The sequence below is a fragment of the Danio rerio genome, chromosome 21 (genome assembly GCF_052040795.2).
Source record: "Danio rerio strain M-AB ecotype USA chromosome 21, GRCz13ab, whole genome shotgun sequence".
In the NCBI taxonomy this organism is placed as follows: Eukaryota; Metazoa; Chordata; class Actinopteri; order Cypriniformes; family Danionidae; genus Danio; species Danio rerio.
Genome location: NC_141041.1, coordinates 4889661 through 4913976, shown reverse-complemented (window position 1 = coordinate 4913976; position 24316 = coordinate 4889661). Strand labels below are relative to the sequence as shown.

Here is a 24316-nt window from a genome sequence, read left to right as displayed (position 1 = left end):
TAGGTAGAGTGTGTGCGGTCCTTTACTGACAGCCGTGTGTGTGGATCTTGTGGGAAAATATGGCAAAAAGTCCTACATGACGGTAATATTTTGATTGCATTGTTTACTTCACTAATATCTGCATACTCCACATTTTAATTCCATTTCTGTTCAGTTCAATAATGACTTTAGTCACATTTAGGTGATTAAAAATCGCTGTTTGGAGCTTATGTAGGCCTACAGTTCAACATTCATGTTTACTGAATAAACAGTGAGTAAACACAAGCACATCTTATTGAACATCATTTATTTTTATCACCAATTATCATAGTAGAACAGTTTCTCAAGCAGTTTGTGATGCATTTTGGAAACAGGAGATAAGCCCCTGGTCTAATGCGCCACCTGGCTTGAGAAACCCATTCTCGAGGACTTACTTTAGTCATTATTTGGGTAGCACACATATTCTGAATGCCTTCGGCAGAATTCAAATGAGCCATTTTAATCTAGATTAATTCCAAGATTACAGTGAGATTTATCTAGATTTTTAAAAAATTATATATGCCCACCTATATTAAAAACACACGCATAATGAAATATCTGCATGCACAAATAAATGCATGGATAAATAAACAAATGTATCAATAAATGCAATTTATGAACAAATATATAAATCCAGAGGGTGGCACGGTGGCTCAGTGGTTAGCACTGTCGTCACACAGCAAGAACGTCGCTGCTTTGAGTCCCAGCTGGGTCAGTTGGCACTTCTGCGTTGAGTTTGCATGTTCTCCCTGTGTTGACGTGGGTTTCCTCTGGGTGCTTCGGTTTCTCCCACAGTCCAAACACATGCGCTACAGGAGAATTGGGTAAACAAAATTGGCCATAGTGTATGTGGTTGAATGTGACAGTATACGGGTGTTTCCCAGCACTGGGTTGTGGCTGGAAAGGCATCCGTTGCGTAAAACTTATGCTGGAGTCGGCACAATAGCCCAGTGGTTAGCGCATCGACATATGGTGCAACAGCACGTCAGGGTGTCCCATGTTCGAATCCCGACTCGAGGACATTTCCCTACCTCACCCCCTTCTCTCTCTCCAACTTCGCTTCCTTTCTAAATACTCTCCTAACAAAGGTAAAAAAGCAAAAAATAAATCTTTACAAAAATAAATAAATAAATAAAAAAAAATAAATAAAAACTTATGCTGGAAAAGTTGGTGGTTCATTCTGCTGTGGCTACCCCTGATAAATCAGGGACTGACCCGAAGGAAAATAAATAATGAATATGTAACCCAGTAGAATGAAGTTCTACAAGTTAAGTTTTAAAGTAATCTTAAGGTTATTTATTTATGTTTTTGTCCATCTATTTATTTATTTATTTATTTATTCATATTGGTTCTACAACAGAATTAAATCTAAAATGTGTTTTGCATTCATTTGTGAATATATACATCCTAATGTTGATGTGTAATATATGAGCGTCTATCTCTGAGAATATGATAAGATAGCAAGTTTGATCAACCTTCACTGAAATACATGGGGTTAACAAGTTTGGTATGTGTTCCTACATGATTGGTTTATATGCGTGTAGTCCCGCCCTCTGGTGTGGAGTGTGAAATGTGATTGGCTGTTCGGAAGAGAGAGCGGAGAGAGGAGGAACAGCCGGCAGTTTTGGAAACTGAAGGGGAGACTCGCGTCGCGGCTGTTATGATTGCGTAACATTCACAGAGTTTATTTCTGGTAATTTATTCAAACACAGCAAATATTTATATTCTCATCTGCCTTATTTACATTACGTCATTGAAATATATCAGAGGGGCCTACTTCAACATATCTGTAGGCGTTTAGTGTATTGAACCTGGAGCGCTATCTTAAACTTAATACACCTAGGTGGCGCTACAAATAAATTAAAGTAATAAATGAATAAATGAATGTATTGAATCACTCTGTGAATCTAAAAGTCTTGCACACTTTATAAAGCATTAAAAAGCCTCATTACCTCTGCTTTGAGTGTGATGCGGTTCATGATGTCATTATGATCAATCAGGGATAATTCATCCACATCATCAATGTGGCCCTGACTGGCTTCCTTCGGCCTGTAAGTGAGAGAAAACACAATTACACACCTCAGATCATCTTGAAATACAGAACACATACACACACACACACTTTATACCTCTCCTTAGTCAGAGCCTCCTTGCTATTGGACGAGGGAATGTGAGGGGAGTGGTCTTGAAGCACATCGTCACATGATAAAGATTCCTGAAAAGTTCAAACACACGATTAGTTAAACCACACCACACACACACACACACACACACACACAAAACAGAGTGAAGAGTGTATTCTTACAGTGCGGTGTGTGTTTTCTCCGTTGGCCTGTGTGGACGAGTACAGGTTTACATATTCTCCTTCACCACTTTCATCAATGCTTTCGCTCTAGAGGAAAAACAACAGGGATAAATGTCACTCGTCGGTCGAACGTTCACGATCAAACACTGTGTTCAAGTTCATTGCAGCATTCAGTAGAAAATAAAAAAACATTAATGATAGTTAAATGCACTAAAAGGTTCACATTCAGCAAGTTTTATATTTTTTTGCTTTTATGCAAATGCTTTTACTGCATTATTATACTTTGGTCTGTAAACATTAAATATGGGAGATAATTAATTAATTAATAAATAAGCTAACAAGTAATTAAATGAGCAAAAAAATTATAAGCAAATAAATAAATAAGACAAATTGATAAAATATAAACAAATAAAATATATAAATAATATATAATAATATAATTAAACCAACTTAAATGCAATCAGCTACATAAATGCTTTTTTGTTTGTTTGTTTGTTTGTTTGCTTTATGCGAATGCTTTCACTGCAATATGATTTTTGATCTGTAAACATAATATAGATGATATAAACAAATTAATTAATAAGCAAATAGATAAGCAAATAAATAATTAAGCAAATAAGACAAATTGATAAAACATAAATAAGACAAATAGATGAAAATATTAACAAATAAATAATTAAGCAAATAAATAAGACAAATAGACAAAATATAAATAAATAAAGACAAATAGCTGAAATATATAAACAAATAAATAAGCAAATTAAAAAGTCAAATAGCTGAAAATATCATTAAAAAATAAAAACATATGTAAATAATAAATAAATATTATCACAGCAATATGATATTTTGGTCTGTAAACATAATACAGACGATAAAAATATGAATGAATTAATAAGCAAATAGATAAGCAAATAAAGGAAATAAGACAAATTGATAACATAAATCAATGAATAAGACAAATAGATGTAAATATAAACAAATAAACAAGCCAATAAATAATACAAATAGAAAAATATAAATAATCAAATAATTTAAATAATATATAATAATAAATAAACATAATTAAATTAACCCAAATGCATTTCATAACATAAATGTTTTTTAGATTATTTTTTTGTTTGTTTTCTTGCTTTTATGCAAATGCTTTCACTGCAATTATATTTTTGTCTGTAAACATAATATAGATGATATAAATATGAATTAATTCATAAGCAAAGTAAATAAATAATTAAGCAAATAAATTAGACAAATTGATAAAATATAGATAATGAATAATTAAGCAAATACATAAATAAGACAAACAGCTGACCATTTTAACAAATAAACAAGGCAAATACATACAATTTAAATAAATAAATAAATTAGGACAAATAGCTGAAAAAATTAACAAAAAATTATAAGCAAATAAATAAGACAAAATGATAAAATATAAATAAATAAATAAAGACAAATAGATAAAAAATAAATAAGACAAATAGATAAAAAACAAATAAATAAATAAATAAGCAAATAAAAAAATAAGACAAATAGATGCGTAAATATGAACTAAATTAAACATCAAAGCTTTTCTGATTTTTGTTATTTGCTCAGGTAACATTTTTCTTCTTTTTTTTAATTTAATTTAAACAGGAAAAACTTTTAATAAGCTTTATAATCTGAAAATCTAAAGCTCAACTAAAATTCATGACTAAAACATCAATAAAAACATGTTTGCATGAATTAAAATATATAAACCAAAAAAAAAAAAAACATAATTTCATTTACTTCATTTCTGAAGTAACATTTTTCATATAAAGCACCTGTAGTAAAATAACAAAGTACTAAAAGATAAACTTAGAATACCACAAAGAAAAACACTATATATATATACAACCTTCCTTTAAAAAAAAGAAAAAGCAAAGCTCTGCTTTTCCCCTCAGAAAAAAACAGACTTCATCTTTTACTCTGACCACGTTTATAATACACAGAAATGGTGTTTTGCATCTACTGAGCACTAGATGGCGCTATAAACACACTTTTTAATGATCGCACACAACTCTTCCTTCAAAAATACTCCCAAAAAAAAAGCGCCCATGACACAAGCATATTTAAAAGTATAATTCTAGTTATAGGATTAATTATTAAAACTATTAATTATATTAAAAGCATGTGTACAAGTATAGTTCTGCAAGGGTGATTCAAAAAAGAAAAAAGGCAACTCGTTTTGGAAAAAACTAATTAAAATAAAAAAAAATGTATTATGTAATTAATGCAAAACACATGGTAACAATGCAATGCTTACTGAAGCTTTCATTGCTCATAATGTTAGTAAAATTATATATTTTGTCCTCTCAAGTGATTTGGGGTTCAAAATTATGTTAAAGATCATTTTTAAAAGATGCGGGATAAACTTCTATTGTTATGTTTTAGGGGAGACACAGTGGCTCAGTATTTAGCACTGTCGTCTCGCATTAAAAAGGTTGCTAGTTCGGGTCCCGGCTGAGTCAGTCGGCATTTCTGTGTGGAGTTTGCATGTTCTCCCCATGTTGGAGTGGGTTTCCTCCGTGTGCTTCGGTTTTCCCAGTCCAAACACATGCACTATACATGAATTGGGTAAACTCAATTGTCAGTAGTGTATGTGTGTGAATAAGTGTGCATGGATGTTTCCCAGTGATGGGTTGTAGCTTGAAGGGCATCCGCTATATAAAACTTATGCTAGTTAAGTTGGCGGTTCATTCGGCTGTGGCAACCCCTGATGAATAAAGAGACTAAGCTGAAGGAAAATGAATGAATGTTCTGTTCTGTTATTATGATATATATAATAATTATATTCTATTATTATTAAATGTCAATTATTAACTTCTACTATTACTATGTACATTTCACATTCACAAATGCAAGTTACAAATTGTGATATCCAAGTCGAAAAATAGTAAAGCAATAAAACAGTTCATGTATGCTCCCTTTAACAGTTTTGCATAAAATCTTTGTATACATGTATTTATGTACTAAAAGTGCATTTAATAACTTATTAATACATGTGTGTAGATTGATAAAGTTCCCTCTCCTCCGCTTTTTTCTTTCTTTTCTTTTCTTTCTTTCTTTCTTTCTTTCTTTCTTTCTTTCTTTCTTTCTTTCTTTCTTTCTTTCTTTCTTTCTTTCTTTCCTTTTCTCGTTTAAGCCTCTTTGTTAAAGGATGTGAAGTTTTTTATTGTAAAAATAATGGCCCTGTACATGCTGGGTTTTTTTAATAAGAAAACAAAATGCAACGTGTAATAAAAAATAAATAGAGAAATAGGTAAAATATCAGGCAAATAAATAAATAAGACAAATAGATAAAATAAGTAAATTAATTAAATATAAAGTAAATAAATAAATAAAGACAAAAAGGTAAATTATAAATAAATAAAGACACATAGGTAAAATATAAATAAATAAATACAGTCAAATGGGTAAAATATAAATAAAGAAAGAAAGAAAGAAAGAAAGAAAGAAAGAAAGAAAGACAAAAGGGTAAAATATAAATAAATAAATAAATAAATAAATACAAATGGGTAAAATATAAATAAATAAATAAATAAATAAATAAAGACAAATAGGTAAAATATAAATAAATAAATAAATATATAAAAACAAATAGGTAAATATAAATAAATAAATAAATACAAATGGGTAAAATATAAATAAATAAATAAATAAATAAATAAATAAAGACAAATGGGTAAAATATAAATAAATAAATAAATAAATAAAGAAAGACAAATGGGTAAAATATAAATAAATAAATAAATAAATAAAGAAAGAAAGACAAATGGGTAAAATATAAATAAATAAATAAAAAAAGAAAGAAAGAAAGAAAGAAAGAAAGACAAATGGGTAAAATATAAATAAATAAATAAATAAAGACAAATGGGTAAAATATAAATAAATAAATAAATAAAGACAAATAGGTAAATATAAATAAATAAATAAATACAAATGGGTAAAATATAAATAAATAAATAAATAAATAAATAAAGACAAATAGGTAAAATATAAATAAATAAATAAATAAATTAATTAATTAATAAATAAAGACAAATGGGTAAAATATAAATAAATAAATAAAAAGAAGAAAGAAAGAAAGACAAATGGGTAAAATATAAATAAATAAATAAATAAATAAATAAATAAATAAATAAATAAATAGATAAAGACAAACAGGTAAAATAAAAATAAAAAAACATTATGTGTGTGTGTTTGTTTACCGCTGAGGTTAGAAGCGAGTCAGAGAGAGACGACTCAGAAGGAAGACAGACAGCCAGAGAGAGCAGAGAGCTGGTCAAAGACCCGTTTGAGACACCTCCACCATCCAGAGCTCTGCCGCTATTGGTCAAGCCAACCGGCTCGGAACTCTGCGATTGGTCGAAACAGAAGACAAGAAAAGAAAAGGCAGAAGACAGACAGAATCAGAGAAGGTTTATCTGGAAAAGAGGAGAAATGCTGGAGAACAGAGAGAAACATGAGACTGTGTGTAAAACGGCAGAGCGGGAAGATTCGGTTAGATCACACACAATTTATAAACACGCATACACACACACACACGACACTGGACGAAACTGACTCACATCTGAACTTCCGGATGCTGCTTTGAGGATTACTGAACCTGCAGAAACTCGCCTCAAACATTCCAAATCTCACACACACACACACACACACACACACACACACACACACACACACACACACACACACACACACACACACACACACACACACACACACTTCACTCACTGACTCCCTCACTCTTTTACACACACATCACTTCTCACACATCACTATACACACACACATGCAGGCTTTACTCACTGATTCACTCACTTTCGTTCATATACACATCACTGCGCACACAAACACACACTTCACTCACTAACACCCTTACTCGCTTTCACTCACACACACTACTTCTCTAACACAAACACAAAGCGTGCACACACACTTTCTATCTCACACACACACACACACACACACACACACACACACACACCACACCACACCATCACTTCTCAGACACATCACTACACACACACACACACACACACCCTATCACTTCACACACCCACATGCACACGCACACACAATCACTTCACATACACACACCATCACTTCACACACACAAACATGGTGCAACATGTTTCCCTGAGCGATTGGGAAGAGCGTCCCGCATTTTATCCCGTCTGTGACATTCAGGAATGCAGAACTCCAGCGGGACTCAGAGGAGGAAGAGAGATAGAGGGAGGAAAAACATCCATATGGTGACACAGACACACACACACGCACACGCACACGCACACACAATGTAAAGTCTTTCCTTAGGCACACATGCAGACACATGTAATTAAACATACATAAATACACACATACATAGCCTTTTCTAAGGCAAACACACAAACATATACACACACACACACACACACACACACACAAACACACACACAGTTTTTCCTTAGTCACATGAGCGTACACATATTCGCACACAATCTTCCTTGAAGCACATGCGTGCATACACACCCACCTAACCACATACACACACACGCACGCACACATACAGACACACACACAAACACACACAGAGAAACAGTGTAAAGTCTTTCCTTCGGCACACATACAGACACATGTAAATAAACATGCATAAATACAGACAGACAGACAGACACAAAGACACACACACACACAGACACACAGACACAGACAGACACACACACACACACACACACACACACACACACACACAACACACACACTTTAGTCTTTACATAGAGACAAATGCATAGTCTTTCCTTATGTGTGCGCAAACACACACAGGGGTAAAGTCTTTCCTTATATGAATTAAAAAAATAAAGACAAATAGGTAAAATATAAATAAATAAATAAATAAATTGACAAATAGATAAAATATAAAGCAAATAGGTAAAATATAAATAAATAAATAAAAAGAAATAGGCAAGTTTTGAATGTATAAATAAAATGTAAAACACGTAAATAAATAAACGAGACAATTAGATAAAATATGAAAAAATTAATTAATAAAACATTGACACATAAATAAGACAAATAGGTAAAATATAAATAAATATATAAATAAATAGACAAATAGTTAAAATATACAGCAAATATATAAATAAAGACAAATAGATAAAATATAAAGCAAATAAATAAAATATAAATAAATATATAAATAAATAGACAAATAGATAAAATATAAAGCAAATAGGTAAAATATAAATAAATAAATAAATAAATAAAAAGAAATAGGCAAATTATGAATGAATAAATAGACAAATAGGTAAAATGTAAAACACGTAAACAAATGAGACAATTAGATAAAATATGAATAAATTAATTAATAAAACATTGACAAATAAATAAGACAAATAGGTAAAATATAAATAAATAAACAAATAAATAAAGAGAAATAGGAGAAACACACACACTTTTTCCTTAGCCACACAAGCGTACACGTGCACACAATCTTTCCACAGGCACACGCGCATGCACACAGTGTTAAGTCTTTACATAAACAAAAATACATAGTCTTTCCTTATGTGCACATACACACAGGGGTAAAGTCTTCCCATAGGCACATACACACATATACACAGTCTTTCCTTAGTAACATAAGCGTGCACATAAGCACACACAATCTTTATTGAGGCACATGCGTGCACACACACACAAACACAGACATATGCATTCAAGTCTTTCCTTAAGCACACACACACACACACACACACACACACACACACACACACACACACACACACACACACACACACACACACACACACACACAAAGTCTTTCCTAACAGACACATACAAATAAACATACATAAATTAAACACACACATACATACATTGCCTTTCCTGAAGCAAACACACATAAAAACAAAAGTGTATCCTAATGACACACACACAGTATACATACATACACACATATACATAGTATTTCCAAATACACACACACTCTCTCTCTTACACACATATAAACATTGTGCTGCTGCTGCTGCTGTGACCTCTGAGGTGAAAGGTCAAGAGCACGAAACATTCCAGAACAATTCCCAGATTCCATTACCATGGCAACCTAGTCTCTAAAACTCATCACTGGAGAGAATAACAGCTGTCTGATCTCAGGTCAGCAATAGCCAGAGTGATTTTAGCGCTGTTTAAATACACTTTTCTATTTCTTCATATGATTGCATTTTCCTGTCTATTGTTCATCTCAGCTGTAATCATTCAGTGCCCCTAGATCAGGGGTTCTCAAACATTTCAGCCCGCGACCCCTAAAATAACCACTCCAGTGACTGGCGACTATTATCATAAGCACACAAATATTGCACACAATGGCGCAACACAAAAAATGTGCAACAGTCTTACAACCATATACATTTTATATAATCATTATTCGTTTGTTTAATTTAATATTCACCTCACTTAATGAGAATGATGAGCACAATGTTTACAGCACAAGACTATTCTTGGTTTAATTTTGGAGCCACTTGGAGATCGTCCTCCTTGTTCAGTCGTGGCCTTAAATTTTAATATGTGCAAGAACCATGAAGGTGTCAAAGTTTATTATTGTCCTGCAGAATCAACCTGCTGCAACTAACGCCATTGTTGTGATGTTAATCTAGCATAATTACCCCAGGGGTCACAAATAAAATATAATAACTGATAAAATATGATCATTCTAATAAAATATATGAGATTTTTGGAAATCACCAAGCATTTGGAAATCACCTCATTGTCTCGCGACCCCCCCAGGGGGTCCCGATTCCTACTTTGAGAACCACTGCACTAGATTACGCTTATTCGACCAATAATACTGCCAATAATAATAACAACATTATACTAATGCAGATTGTTATAAATATGTTGGTGTATGACAGGGCCCTTTATGTTAGTTTAATCAAACACAAGCAAAAAAAAAGCATATGTATGAAGGACAGACTTATTTTTAAGGCTACATCAAGATTAAGCTGCATTTTGATAAGCCTTAAACCCTGATAAAGAGATAAATCAAGATTAAATCAGCTTTTAGACTTACACTTTAATTCAGCTTCGGTTCTGGATTCAAAACGGACTCGTTAAACCGGACACACACGCACACGGACTCATATTTGCACATATGCGCACACACACCATAAATAATCTTTAAGTCACATGTGAACAGCTGATTAATAAGCACCCCAAGGAGACATGAGGAAAACGATGCCAAAAACAGATGTGTGTCCAAACCACACAGAAGATGACCAGAACACACTGAACACAGATGACAGGTAAGTTTAATGGCAAGAAACATAATGGGCATAAACACCCCTTCTGTATTTATTCAATTCAATTCATCTAATTTTGTATGTAAATGTATCAACTAAAATAATTTATTATATTTATTAATTAAAAATAACTCTCCTTTGAGATATTTAGGATATACAGTTGTTAACAATTGTTGACTAAAGTTCTTACTGATTCAGGTATGTGTATGCAAAAAATGCTAATATTACTTAAACCAATTAAAAATGCAATAAATAATAATTAAAAATAATTACAATTCTAAATATAAATAAAACTATTATGAATATAAATAACAAATATTATTGTTGCTATAATGATTATTATAGGCATTAATATTTTATTTTTTATTATTTACTTTTTATTATTTATAATATTTATATTTATTATTATTATAATAACTAGTAATAACAATAATATAATTACTAATTGTTAAATAATAATAAAAATATCAATAATAAGTATTAATAATTACATGATCATCATTAATAATAATAAAATAGTATTTAAATTATAATCATCAATATTGTTAACAAGAACAATAATATAATAATTGTTATCATTTAATTATTACTGGTAATAATATCAATTATAAATATAAATGATAAAAAACATAAATATAAATAGATTAATAATAATTAAAACAAAAATACAAATAATAATAATAATAATAATAATAATAATAATAATAATTTAATATATACATGAGATTAATTAAAATTGTTAATACCAAACATATAAATAGTACTTATTAATTATTACTTATAATACTTATTAATATGTTTTTGTATTAACAATTTTAATTAATCTTATGTATGTATTAAATTTTATTGCTATTGATATTATTTAAATAATAAATATTATTAATTTTGACTAATTATTATTATTGATGATGATATTAATAATCAGTCAAATAGTCAAAATTAATAATAATTATTATTTAAATAATATCAATAGCAATAAAAAGTATCAATGTTAACATCATCATTATCAATAATAATTAAAACAAAAATATTTAAAGTTATAATCATCAATAATTATAACAACAACAACTATTATTATTATATGACTATAACTGTTAATAATATCAATTATAAATATAGATTATATAGTAAAAACAATTATACATATAAATAATAAGATTAATAGTTATTAAGAAAAAAATACAAATAATAATAATTATTAAATAATAACAACAGTATTAATAAATGTTATTATTAATATAATGATCAATAATGATGATTATAGCATAATAATATTAATAATGAATAATGAATAATAATAATAATAATAATAATATTACATTTAAATAATTATAAACAATGAAAACAATTATAAATATTTATCAAATTAATAATATTAATTTAATAATACTATTTATTCAATAATAATAATATCAATAATTTAAATTATTATTATTATCCTCTATGCACCCTGAAATATTTGCTTAACCACAAAACAATTTCTTAATAATATTAAATACTTCTTAATTGCTCAACATCAGCAGGACACTCACCACAGGAGTGGTCAAAGAGGCGTGGCCACTGAGGAAAGAGCTAGACACTGATAGGCTGAGACCAAGAGCAGGCTCCACCTCCTCCGGAAGCCCAGCAGGAGGAGGTAGAGTTGAAAAAGCAGAAGAGGAGGATGAAGGAGGAAAAGTAGTAGTGTTGGAGGCCTGAAGCACAACAGGAGAAAGAAGATACAGAACAGAAGAAAAGATCACAGTGAGTTAAAGCAACTCAGCAGGAAAATATAGTAAAAGCTGGAAAAAGTAGAAGTAGGAAAAGTAAAGGCAACAAGAGAGTCTAAAGCAGGGATCACCAAACTTGTTCCTGGAGGGCCGGTGTCCTGCAGATTTTAGCTCCAACCCTAATCAAACACACCTGAACAAGCTAATCAAGGTCTTATAGGTATACTTGAAACACCCAGGCAGTTGTGTTGAGGCAAGTTGGAGCTAAACCCTGCAGGTTCACCGGCCCTCCCGGACCGAGATTGGTGACCCCTGGTCTAAAGAAACCCTTTTCTTATACATCAGGGTTATTATTAGGGGTGTAATGGATCACGTTTGATCCAAAACGCACATGGCCCACAGATTAAAAACTTTTTAGAATTTGTAGGTTAATCCAACATGATAATAATTGCAGAGAGATCGGCTCCCGCATCATTCAAATCACATGTATCAAAGCATTTTGGCTTCCCCGTAAAATATAATCCTGACGGAAGAAGTTGTGTTGGGACTTACTTACCTACTTAAATGCTTTCTTAGGCTGGTAAATAAAGGTGTTTTCTGTCACTGCTTGTTTAGCCTGCATTAATGCATTCAGTATAAAGCTGCACGACTAAACATTGAAAGGTCGTGATCTCAATTTAAACCCGCGCAACATAAATGATAAACGATAATGATTTGATCATGTTTATTAATCCTTCTAAGCGCTGGCTTTAATTGGCAATCTTAAAAGGGTCACGAAACACCAAAACACATTTTTTGAGATGTTGACAGTCATATATATGTCCCACGCTGCTATAAACACCATTAGGACACATATACTTCACTAAAAAGTGAAAATTTGTGGTTTTTGCGTTATTTCGAGCAAATTCGTTCTTCTGGTTTGAAACTAAATTTTGAAGCTGCGTCACAGCCATGAGATAATAGTGTGTATTCCAGTGTGTAGACTGGACGTCTGTACCTGGAAGTACTTTGTGACGTCGCTGAGCGTGCAGCATTAATTCATGAGATAGACTTGGCTCAAATCAATCAGCGCACTCTATTGTGTATGCGGTGCAACTTTATTAATATGCATGACAGCTTCGAAGACCTTTACCTGTTACAGTGTTCAGACAGCAAAGAGACGCCACATGTGTTGCCAAAACAAGCGAGAGACGAAGAATTGTTTGGAGTTACGGGTCGTCAGTGTTGCTTTTATTATTTGCTGGAATGAAGGTTTTGTTATCATTTTCCTGCTATGAGAGCGCAGCTGGACTCACCTGTGGATCAGTGCATGAGACGCTCGACAACAATACGTGTCTAAGGAATTTTTTTTTTTTTACCCGAGAGCTTTACTCATCTGGAAATGGTGAAATCTGGATTTGCTGCTCGTCACCTCTTAATAAAGACACTGTTTTAGTTGGTGTTGATAGTCCTGTCTCTACAGATTTGGTGAGCGATCAGTGCTCTTTGTTTGTTTATTAAGAGGCAAAGTTAGTTTGTATTGTCAGCAGTACTCTTTCAGTGTTTAAAGACGGACCTTAGTCAAATGATTTCTAAGCTACTAAGTTTACAGTACGTTAATATCACTACAATATTATAGACTGAAAGATCTGCTGTAAATGCTGCTCTCCGAGTATAAACATGTGAACACCGTCGTGTAGGATTTTTGCCACATTTTGTGACAGGACAGTCTACACACACACACGGCTTTCTGACGCTACCTACCGACACAGTCACTGTCTTTCTCCCCTATGTCTGTGTGTACGTTTTGCCTCTGTAAAAATCAGCGTGTGCTCAAATCGAAACTCCCATTTTTATGCACTTCCCCTCCTCCGACACTCCCCCCTAAACAGAGCTGGACACGCCCACTTTCCTGACTTTTTCCAAACTAGAGGTGTGAAAACACCCTGCTGAAACAGGGGTTTCGTGGCCCTTTAAGGCCGTACTCACACTAGGTACAGTTGCCTCGAACCGGGCCAAAGCACGCTTGTCCCCCCTCCCGTCTCCCCCGACGGCCCGCGCTCACACCATATTGGGCCTCGGCACGCTTACGTCATCGCTGCTGCGCTGTTCAGCAGCGCTCTCTATGGCAAGCCTTTTTAGCATTTAAATCTTTGTTCTGACTCCATAAATATATTTAGAGATATCTCTAATTATAATTTGACTAGTCATAATTATAATTCCACTACTCAGAATGACAATTAGAGATATCTGCAATTGCAATTGTACTAGTACGAAATCAGATTGGAGATATCTGCAAATATATTATGACTAGTCATATTCCTCCATTGACTTTCATTGAAAAATATTTGCAGATATCTCTAACTGAGTTTTGATTAGTCACAATTGTAATTAGAGATATCACTAACTGAGTTTTTACTAGTCATAATACATTTGGAGATGTCTTTAATTCGTCATATTTAGAGATATTTACAAATATATTTGAAGATATCTCTAATTAATTTACTAATAGTCGAATTACAGTTGTAGATATCTTGAATTGGATTTGTGACGAGTCAAATCTCATTTAGAGATATCTGCAAATATTTTTAAATGGAAGTCAACGGAGGAATATGACTAGTCATAATATATTTGCAGATATCTCCAATCTGATTTCGTACTAGTACAATTGTAATTGCAGATATCTATAATTGTCATTCTGACTAGTCGAATTATAATTATGACTAGTCAAAATATAATTATATCTCTAAATATATTTATGGATAGTCAGAACAAGGTTTAAATGCTAAAACGGCTTGCCATACGCTCTCACCCAGTAGCACAGTGGAGATTTCTGTAGTTATATCGTTTCAGTCGTTTGATATGCAGTGACATGCAGTCAAATATTTCGCCTAACAGTCCTTAGGGATGCGGTGACACGCAGTCAGATATTTCACCGAACAGATCCGCCACTTTTGGCGCTCATAAACAATCATAAAGCCCTCGTGCTGCAGGAATGAGGAGGTCTGCTGAAGGCGCAGCTGTCGTGCAGTGAGGGGTTTGCGTCTTTAATAAACTACGGCAGTTTGCGTTCACTGAACAGTAAGAATGATTAATAAATCCATATGAAATAGACCCTTAAAAGTCACGTCTCGGTTTCGGGCTTTGACGCGTTTTGCACTCACACACAAGCGTACCGTGCCAAAGCCCAAGTGAACCGCGCTCAGGCACACCTCTTCCAACCGGGCCAGGGCCGGCCAAGTGAACCGTGCTTGAGCCGGATTCAGCGCACTCACACTTCTCAAACGATCCGGGAAACGGGCCTGGGCACGGTACGGATGGCATAGTGTGAGTAGGCCCTAAGCCAATTGCAATCGTTTGTTTTTGGTTCAATTTGGACTTTCCCCAACCAATCGCAGAGCCCGGGGGACCAGAGTGAGTGCTTTGACTTGGCCCCACCCTGGTCTGGTTTAGCAATTTTACTAATTTGGTGATGGTTAAGTTCTTTTCATTGCCTTTAAAGAGGAATAACTGACCAAAAACATAGGAGGTTGAGAAAATTTATGCTCATATAAAAGAAATTTTCACATGCTATTTAGAGGCTTTCGCATCTGAACTTTTCATATATTTAAATATGAACTTTTAAGAAATCAAGTTGATTTTCATGTTGCCTTTGAACAAGAAAACACTAAAGGAGAGAAAACAAAAGAAAACTATGTGAGCTATTTCCCCAAATTTATATTTAAAGCAACAAAAATAAATAAACAAAGAAACAAATAAATAGAAAAACAAAAAACAAACAAACAAATAAATAAATAAATAAAAAATTTGGGGGCACAAATTCAACAGCAGGACAGGTCCATAATCTTCGCAATCTGATAATATCTGTAACATTTTTACAATAAAAAACATTTATAGTTTCCACTCTCCTTTACATTGACCCTGACAGGGCCACCAAAGCTGCTACATGAGGCCTAATCTAATCTAACGTACCTGAGTTTGACCTCTGAGGTTTAGGAGCGTGACCTCTGACCTGATAACATGCGTTTGATGTGATCATAACTCACCAGTTGTCTGAGTTTTGGAGGCAGCGCTGGTGGTGGGACGCGCTCGTGCGGATCTGCAGCTGAAGCAGGAATGGAGTCGGAGCTGCTGTAGGAGTCGTTGAGGCCGTAAACTTCCTGAAAGCGCTTGTTCCTGCGCTGCTCGTAAATACTCTCGCTCTGAGGCAGCTGGTAGAAGACGGACGGCTGCGGCTCAGAGTAATCCTCCACAAACTGCATGTATTGCAGGACTACACAGAGAAAACAGATGAATTAGAATTACATTTGAATTCTTTTATGTTTTCCTCAATTTCTGTTTAACGGAGAGAAGATTTTTTTAAACACATTTCTAAACATAATAGTTTTAATAACTCATCTCCAATAACTGATTTCTTTTATTTTTGCCATGATGATAGTATATAATAATTGACTAGATATTTTTTAAGATATTAGTAATCAGCTTAAAGTGACATTTAAAGGCTTAACTAGGTTAATTAGGTAAGTTAAGGTAATAAATAACGATGGTTTGTTCTGTAGACAACCGGAAAAAAATGCTTAAGGAAGCTAATAATATTGACAATAAAATGGTTAAAAAAAATTAAAACTGCTTTTATTCTAGCCAAAATAAAACGCATAGGACTTTTGCCAGAATAAAAAATATTATAGGAAATACTGTGAAAATTTCTTTGCTCTGTTAAACATCATTTGGGAAATATTTGAAAGAGAAAGAAAAAAATTCACAGAAGGGCGGATAATTTTAACGTCAACTGCATATTCTGCGTTTCGATTGATGAAAAAGCATCTTTAAAAGACAGTGTTGTGTAAGTGACTTTAAAAAAAGTAATTCATTACTAATTACATGATCGATAAAGTATTTTAAATAATGTACTAATTACTCTGGCTGAAAAGTATTTAATTACTCAAGTAGCTTAACACATTACTTCTTAAAATCCCTATAAATGTCAACTGGATAGACATGAAATAAAAAACACAATTGATGAAATCTGATCAAATTTATGTTGAAACTGAGCAGATTGAAATTTAAAGAGCTCCTATTATGGGTTTTTGAGAATGACCATCGATGTAGTAACACCGCTCTTAGGGCCTAATCACACTATGCTATCCGAACCGTGCCCAGGCCCTTTTCCCGGATCGTTTGAGAAGTGTGAGTGCTCTGAATCACGCTCAGACACAATTCACTTGGCCAGCCCTGGCCCGTTTGGAAGGGGTATTATAAAAGAAAAAACTTTTCGGCAATCGAAGACATTCGCATTCGGACGGGATTGGATTTCTTATTGGACCGCAGAGTTTGCAAAAAAAAAAAGCAAATTTGCTAAAAAGTACATTTGTAAACAAAAAAGTCATTTGCGGTCCAAGTAGTTTACTAGAACTTCTTCATGTCCAGTGTAAGTTTACATACACTTTAAAAACATAACCCTGTTTTAAAAAATGTCTGACGTTTAGTCATACTAAACCTTTACTATTTTAGGTCTGTTAGGATTACCTAAATGATTTACATTTGTTAAATGCCAGAATAATGAGAGAATTCATTATTAATTTCTAGATAGTCTAAAGTTTTCCTTGGTATTTTTTTAGCTTTGCTTTTAAACTGTATAACTTGTCAAATGTTTTGGTTGTCCTTCCACAAGCTTCTCACAATAGTTTAAAGGAATTTTGGCCCATTCCTCCTGACAGAACCACAAATTTTCTATAGGATTGAGCTCAGGGCTTTGTGATGGCCACTCCAAAACATTCACTCTGTTGTCCTCAAAGCACATTTTAACTAATTTGGCAGTTTGCGTAGGGTCATGGTCTGTTTGGAAGACCCATTTGTGGCCAAGTTTTAATTTCCCGGCTGATGTTTTGAGATGTTGCTTCAGTATTTCTACATAATGTTCTTTCTTCATGATGCCATCTATGCTGTAAAGTGGACCAGTCCCTCCTGCAGCAAAACAGCCCCACAACATGATGCTGCAGCCCTCATACTTCACAGTTGGGATGGTGTTCCTAGGCTTGTGCGCTTTCCCCTTTGTCCTCTAAATGTAACACTGGTCATTAAGGCCAAACAGTTCAATCTTAGTTCCATCAGCCTAAAGGACATGTCTCCAAAAACGAGTCTTTCTCCCAGTGTAATTTAGCAAATTGTAATCTGGCTTTTTTGTTGATTCTGGCTTGTTGATTTTCCCATGTTGTCACACAAGCAAGCAGTGTGTTTGAGGTTTTCCTTAAATACTATTCTACAGTTGTGCCTCCAATTAACTCAAATGTTGTCAATAAGCCAATCAGAAACTTCCAAAACCTTGACATCATCATCTGAGCTTTTTCAGAGGCAGAATAATCTTATTGTATGTAAACTTGACTTTCAAGAAAAGTTCTAACAATTTCTCAAAAAACATCTCTCTCATTATTCTGCTGTTAAGCATAACAGAAACCATTTTGATAATTCTAATTTACCTAAAAGAGAAAAAGTTTTTTAAATGATTATGTGCCTTTTATACAGTGTATGTAAACTTCTGCTTTCAACTGTATATCAAATAAATTTACTTGCAAAAAATGAACCCTGAATCAGCTTCATCCATGTCTAACTTTGTCACTGACTGCTGTTTATCTGATATAACGCATTAGAAGCAGAAACGCATGTGAGAACGGTGGGCGGGGAGAAGCAGCTCATTTGCATTAAAGGCACAGGCTACAAAAACAGCAACACGTTGCTGTGAGCGCAGAATGGGTAGAATAAATGATGTGACGGGTATTTTGAGTTGAAACTTTACAGACACATTCTGGAGACAGCAAAGGTTTATCTAACATCTTGTAAAAGGGATAAAATAGGAGCCCTCAAAATAAAAAAATCTGCTTTGTTCTGACTGATTTTTCTCTTACTCTGTTTGCCCTTTTTCTCCGGCAGAGGCGGTGGACTGTCAGCGTCTGTGTACTGTAAAACACCGTCTCCGTTGACCTGCGGCGACCCCGGTGTAACCAGTGGAAACGGCGGCGTCGGCTGCTCCTCCTCTGATAGGTTATCGTAGTGTGACGGGAGGCGCTCGTACAGAGGATACGCCGATATGATTGGTGCAGAGCGGCGCTTCTTCTGTGGGAGGGCAGGGGGAAGCACGCTATTACCCTGTCCAGGTGTGAGGGGTGGAGTCCAGTAGTCTAGGGAGGCCTGATTGGTTACTGGAGCGCTGAAGCGTGGGCGTGCAGGGATGTGGGGGGGGCTTAGAGATTGAGACTCAGTGTTGCACTCTGGAAGAGGGCTCAGACTGCCGCCAGTGTTGGTGGGAAACTGCAGCGGTTCCGAGACGGACAGATCCTGATTTAAAAAGTCGTAATCTGGATCGTATCCCTCTGTAAAAAGAAAAGAAACAAAGAAGTTAATCCTGATAAGTTATTGATGGTCAAGTCAATTTATTTATTAATTAAGGCAGTGGTTGAACTATAGAGTGATAACTTCAAAGTAATAATAAATAACAGTAAAAAGCAGCTCAGAGATAGAGTGTGTTCATATATTGTTTTATTATTACTTTCAGCTTTTTAAATTTTATTATAATTAAATAACTTTTTTATTGTGAATACACATATGATATGAATTTTGATATAATATATTGATGTATTATATATATGCTCTATGCAATATTGCAGTTTATACAACAGTTCTGTCTGGTTCTCGAATCTGATTGGCTGATAGCCGTGATACATTCAAGTAATATCAGCACCCGTACAGCCTCTTTACCCTTTGTGTATTACTCCGCCCACATACAGCCAGCAAAAAGCAGACACTACAGATGTAAAGTTTAAAAGATGCTTGCTCAGCTGTTTAACTGTCAGCTTATGATTGGAATCCAACGCGGAAGAAAGTAGTTCCTCATACAAAAGGGTTTTTAAGACTCTCCATGTATGATTTTGTTTTTATATACACAATTATGCCGTCAAACTGTTGTATAAACGCAATATCACACTCGTAGCAGTGCGATATGGCTGTATATCGGCACTGGTGGGGGCACTAAAGCAACGCACGCCTCCCAACAGTGCCGATATACAGCCATATCGCACTGCTACTCGTGTGATATTGCTCATTTATACAACAGTTTTGTCCGGTTCTCGAATCCGATTGGCTGATAGCCATGAGATATTAAAGTAATATCAGCACTCCTTCAGCCTCTTCACCCTTGTGTATTACTCTGCCCACATGAGTGGCAAAGCAGAGTACTACAGTTTGACAAATATTGCAGCTGTTGGACAACATAATGCACTTTTGAGGCTTTTTAGGCGAGAATGTAGTTGTTTAGATTGCAACTATGCAATTCATTTATAAAGATAGTGCCTATTTTAAATATTTATAATTTCGGAGATCGTCGGTGGCCATTAGCTTGTCATACTAAGCAGAGCAAAGACGGTTGATGTTCTGCCACAAGATGGCGACAGAGACTGCAAAATAGGCGCTTAGCGGAGAACAACAGCATTTTTTTCAGTGTACGTTTCAAACTACAGCTGAACAAATCATTATCAAATAGGTAAATGACTTTCTAAATCGATCTCTTTCTTTTGTATTTTGTAGTGCTGTATTCATACCATAGTAATCTGCTAGTGTTTGTTTTGGCTTTTTCGGGAGTTAATTATTGTTCTCCCGATTGCAACAGAAAAATACTTGGAAATCTCTGTAGACTGATGGCATTTCATGCTGTTCAGCCTTGTAATCCTAAAATGTGAGCAAAATCAGCTGTTTTCTCATCACTTTAGACATTACACTAGAGAATCATTCAAACACTAGCTCTAAAGTGACGTTGGTGAATGAGCAACGGTTTCTGCTGTTCTGACGGTCAGCTTCAGAGGTGTATGAACGGCGGAAATAAATAGTTCCTTTTGCAGTAGCATGCGATCTAGTCGCAGAAACTCAAATATTTTAAAGCATCTAACTCAAATCATATCCGAATTTTCAACATACAGAGATGATCGGAGCTCTACGCAGTTTCCAGACTACCCTGCATTGGAAATGAATGACTTCCGGTCTGTCGCTTGTCATATGCAGTGGAAAGTCGGCTTGAGGCGCAAGAAATTTATTATAGAAGAAAAAAAGACCTGCAATGGCTTCTCCTACCTCTAAAAAAACAAAAACATTTTTCTGTCTGATATTTGCTGTCAGTTTATCAGGAAGTGACGATTTTGTCCTTTTTGACTCATTGGATGGAAATGCTGCTTTATTTCATGCAATATAACATTTTAATTTGAACCTTTGTATGAAACATTACTGAAGAAACTCAATCAGCTAACAGAAATGAGAAAACAAAACACACTCCCAATCAGTGTGTATGTACCAAGCGTTTCACAGCTGGTGTTGCGAGAGCACTGTCCACTGTCCCGCTCCAGAGACGAAAGCTGCTCATCAGATTTGCTGAGTTTTCCCATGCTGTTACAGGGAGAAAGACGAGGAGATTCTCCATCATACGACTGACTGCCGCCTGAGAAACGCCTCTGGAGGAGATCCACATCAAACTCCTGCTGCTGGAGCACAGACAACACACACTTACACACACACCACAATGCAGACCTGCACAACTATTTCAGTGTGTGGTTTTAAAAATCACTTGTCTGTAAAATGTTTTGCTTTCTTTGCTGGCATGACAAAAAAAAACTGCATAACATAAAAACTGTAATACTGATGCAGCCTTAAACATCGATAGTGCATTTGATCAAAAATATTAACTTGTAAATTTATTTTTTACGATTTAAATAATTTATTCAAATTTCAATATATATTTTTTTATCTAAAATAAATAATGATTAAATATTGAAATAAAATTTTAATTTTTGCTAATAAATTAGTAATGATTAAATAGTGAAAGTCACAGAAAATGTATGATTATTAAAAAGCCAATTTAAAACTCAAATATTTGTATTATTATTTGTATTAATCTATTATTATTAATTTCTAGACATTCAAAAGTTTACATACTTTTCCTTGGTAGTTTTTAGCTTTGCTTTTAAACTGTATAACTTTGGTCAAATGTTTTGGGTGTCCTTCCACAAGCTTCTCACAATAGTTTGCATGAATTTTGGCCCATTTCACCTGACAGATTTGGTGTAACTGAGTCAAATTTATTGTCTTGCTCGCACAAGCTTTTTTGACTCTGCCCACAAATTTTCTATAGGATTGAGTTCAGGGCTTTGTGATGGCCACTCCAAAACATACACTCTGTTCTCCTTAAAGCACATTTGAACTAATTTGGCAGTGTGCTTAGGGTCATGGTCTGTTTGGAAGACCCATTTGTGGTCAAGTTTTAATTTCCTGGCTGATGTCTTGAGATGTTGCTTCAGTATTTCTACATAATGTTCTTTCCTCATGATGGCATCTATGCTGTGAAGCTGACCAGTCCCTCCTGCAGCAAAACATCCCCACAACATGATGCTGCCGCCCCCATACTTCACAGTTGGGATGGTGTTCCTAGGCTTGTGCGCTTTCTCCTTTGTCCTCCAAATGTAACACTGGTCATTATGGCCAAACAGTTCAATCTTAGTTCCATTAGCCTACAGGACATGTCTCCAAAAATTACTCTTTCTCCCAGTGTAATTTAGCAAATTGTAATCTGGCTTTTTTGTTGATTCTGGCTTGTTGATTTTCCCATGTTGTCACAGAAGGAAGCAGTGTGTTTGAGGATTCCCTTCAATACTATTCTACAGTTGTGCCTCCAATTAACTCAAATGTTGTCAATTAGCCAATCAGAAACTTCCAAAACCTTGACATCATCATCTGAGCTTTTTCAGAGGCAGAATAATCTTATTGTACGTAAACTTGACTTTCAAGAAAAGTTCTAACAATTTCTCAAAAAACATCTTTCTTATTATTCTGCTATTAAGCATAAACAAATTTAATAATCCTAACTTACTTAAAAGAGAAAAAGCTTAGTCACATTAACATCTGACTTTATTCAGTGCATGTAAACTTCTGCTTTCAACTGTACATTAGTATCTTGAAAATAACTAGTAAAATGTAATGTACTGTCATCATAGCACGGAATTTAGTTACACATAACAATATATCTTCAAAAAATAAATGAAAAAAATAAATAAAATAAAAACAAGGGAGGAAAAAAAGAAGCAAAAAAAAGCCACCTAAAAAAACTTAAGAAAAAAAGAGCAAAAGTATATAAAGTAAGTATTGCTTATATCAAAAGTATTGCTTATTTTCCAGATAGTACTACAGTTATTATATTCCTTTAAATATGAAAGGGCAAAGACTTATTTGGAATTTGAATGTGTTGTTGTACCTGTCTGAGGGCTCCAGGAGGCAGGCTAAGGCTACATGGACCCCGGCTCATCGGGGCCACCACTGCCACACGGGTGGGTGACGGGGCCGACTGACGCTTCTTCGGAGGCAGAGCCGGTGGACTACGGCAGAATATGCAGATTTATGTAAATGAGCTCGCCAGTATGATACAAACAGTGCAACAAGGTCAAAGAAAACGAGCACAGACGGTCTGTTAGTGAGGGTCCGGAATGAAGTTTAATTGAACACACACAGAGACACACAGAAAAGCAGCAGAGCAGATATTGGGTTTCCCTGACTATTCTTTACACTTCAATAATAACCATGGAAACATCAGAATAAACTAATGAGGGAGAAATCAAAGCGGGATGCGCTTCTAGAACTAAATACTGAAGGAATGTGTTCCGTTTAGAACATTTTGTCTCATAATCTGAAACGTTTTTTAAATATATAGCAGTGCTTCCCACACATAGGCTCTAACTTGGGTGGCCGCCCAGGTATATCAACAGCCGACCAAGTATATTTAGTGACACTTTTTTTTTTTTTTTACTGTTATTAACATCCTTAACATTTTTTGTATCCGCCCAATAACAAAGCATCCAGGACTGATTAAGTAGTGGAACATTTATCTCGTTTACCCATTTCGTTCTTTGTGCGCGAGACCTGTCAACACTCCCACAAGCTACGTTTCCATCTACCTATTTTTATGTGCATTTTGGATATGTGCATAA

The 24316-nt window shown here is 34.3% G+C and overlaps 2 protein-coding genes across 19 annotated transcripts in view; one reads left to right on the top strand and one right to left on the bottom strand.

Moving 5' to 3' along the window:
• cdk5rap2 (CDK5 regulatory subunit associated protein 2) overlaps positions 1 to 24316 on the top strand; it is a 635428-nt gene that overhangs the window by 395401 nt on the left and 215711 nt on the right. The window lies entirely within an intron of this gene.
• Positions 1 to 24316, bottom strand: part of rapgef1b (Rap guanine nucleotide exchange factor (GEF) 1b) — a 103460-nt gene that overhangs the window by 16180 nt on the left and 62964 nt on the right. For 4 of the 18 annotated variants that reach the window (XM_087299383.1, XM_087299387.1, XM_087299382.1 and 1 more), the window contains 9 exons: positions 23587 to 23707; positions 21637 to 21820; positions 19205 to 19669; positions 16349 to 16575; positions 12147 to 12308; positions 6550 to 6696; positions 2324 to 2410; positions 2148 to 2233; positions 1971 to 2067 (listed from right to left, as the gene is read on the bottom strand). In XM_087299383.1, the coding sequence (XP_087155509.1) occupies positions 1971 to 2067; positions 2148 to 2233; positions 2324 to 2410; positions 6550 to 6696; positions 12147 to 12308; positions 16349 to 16575; positions 19205 to 19669; positions 21637 to 21820; positions 23587 to 23707 (1576 nt within the window). 18 annotated transcript variants of the gene reach the window in all.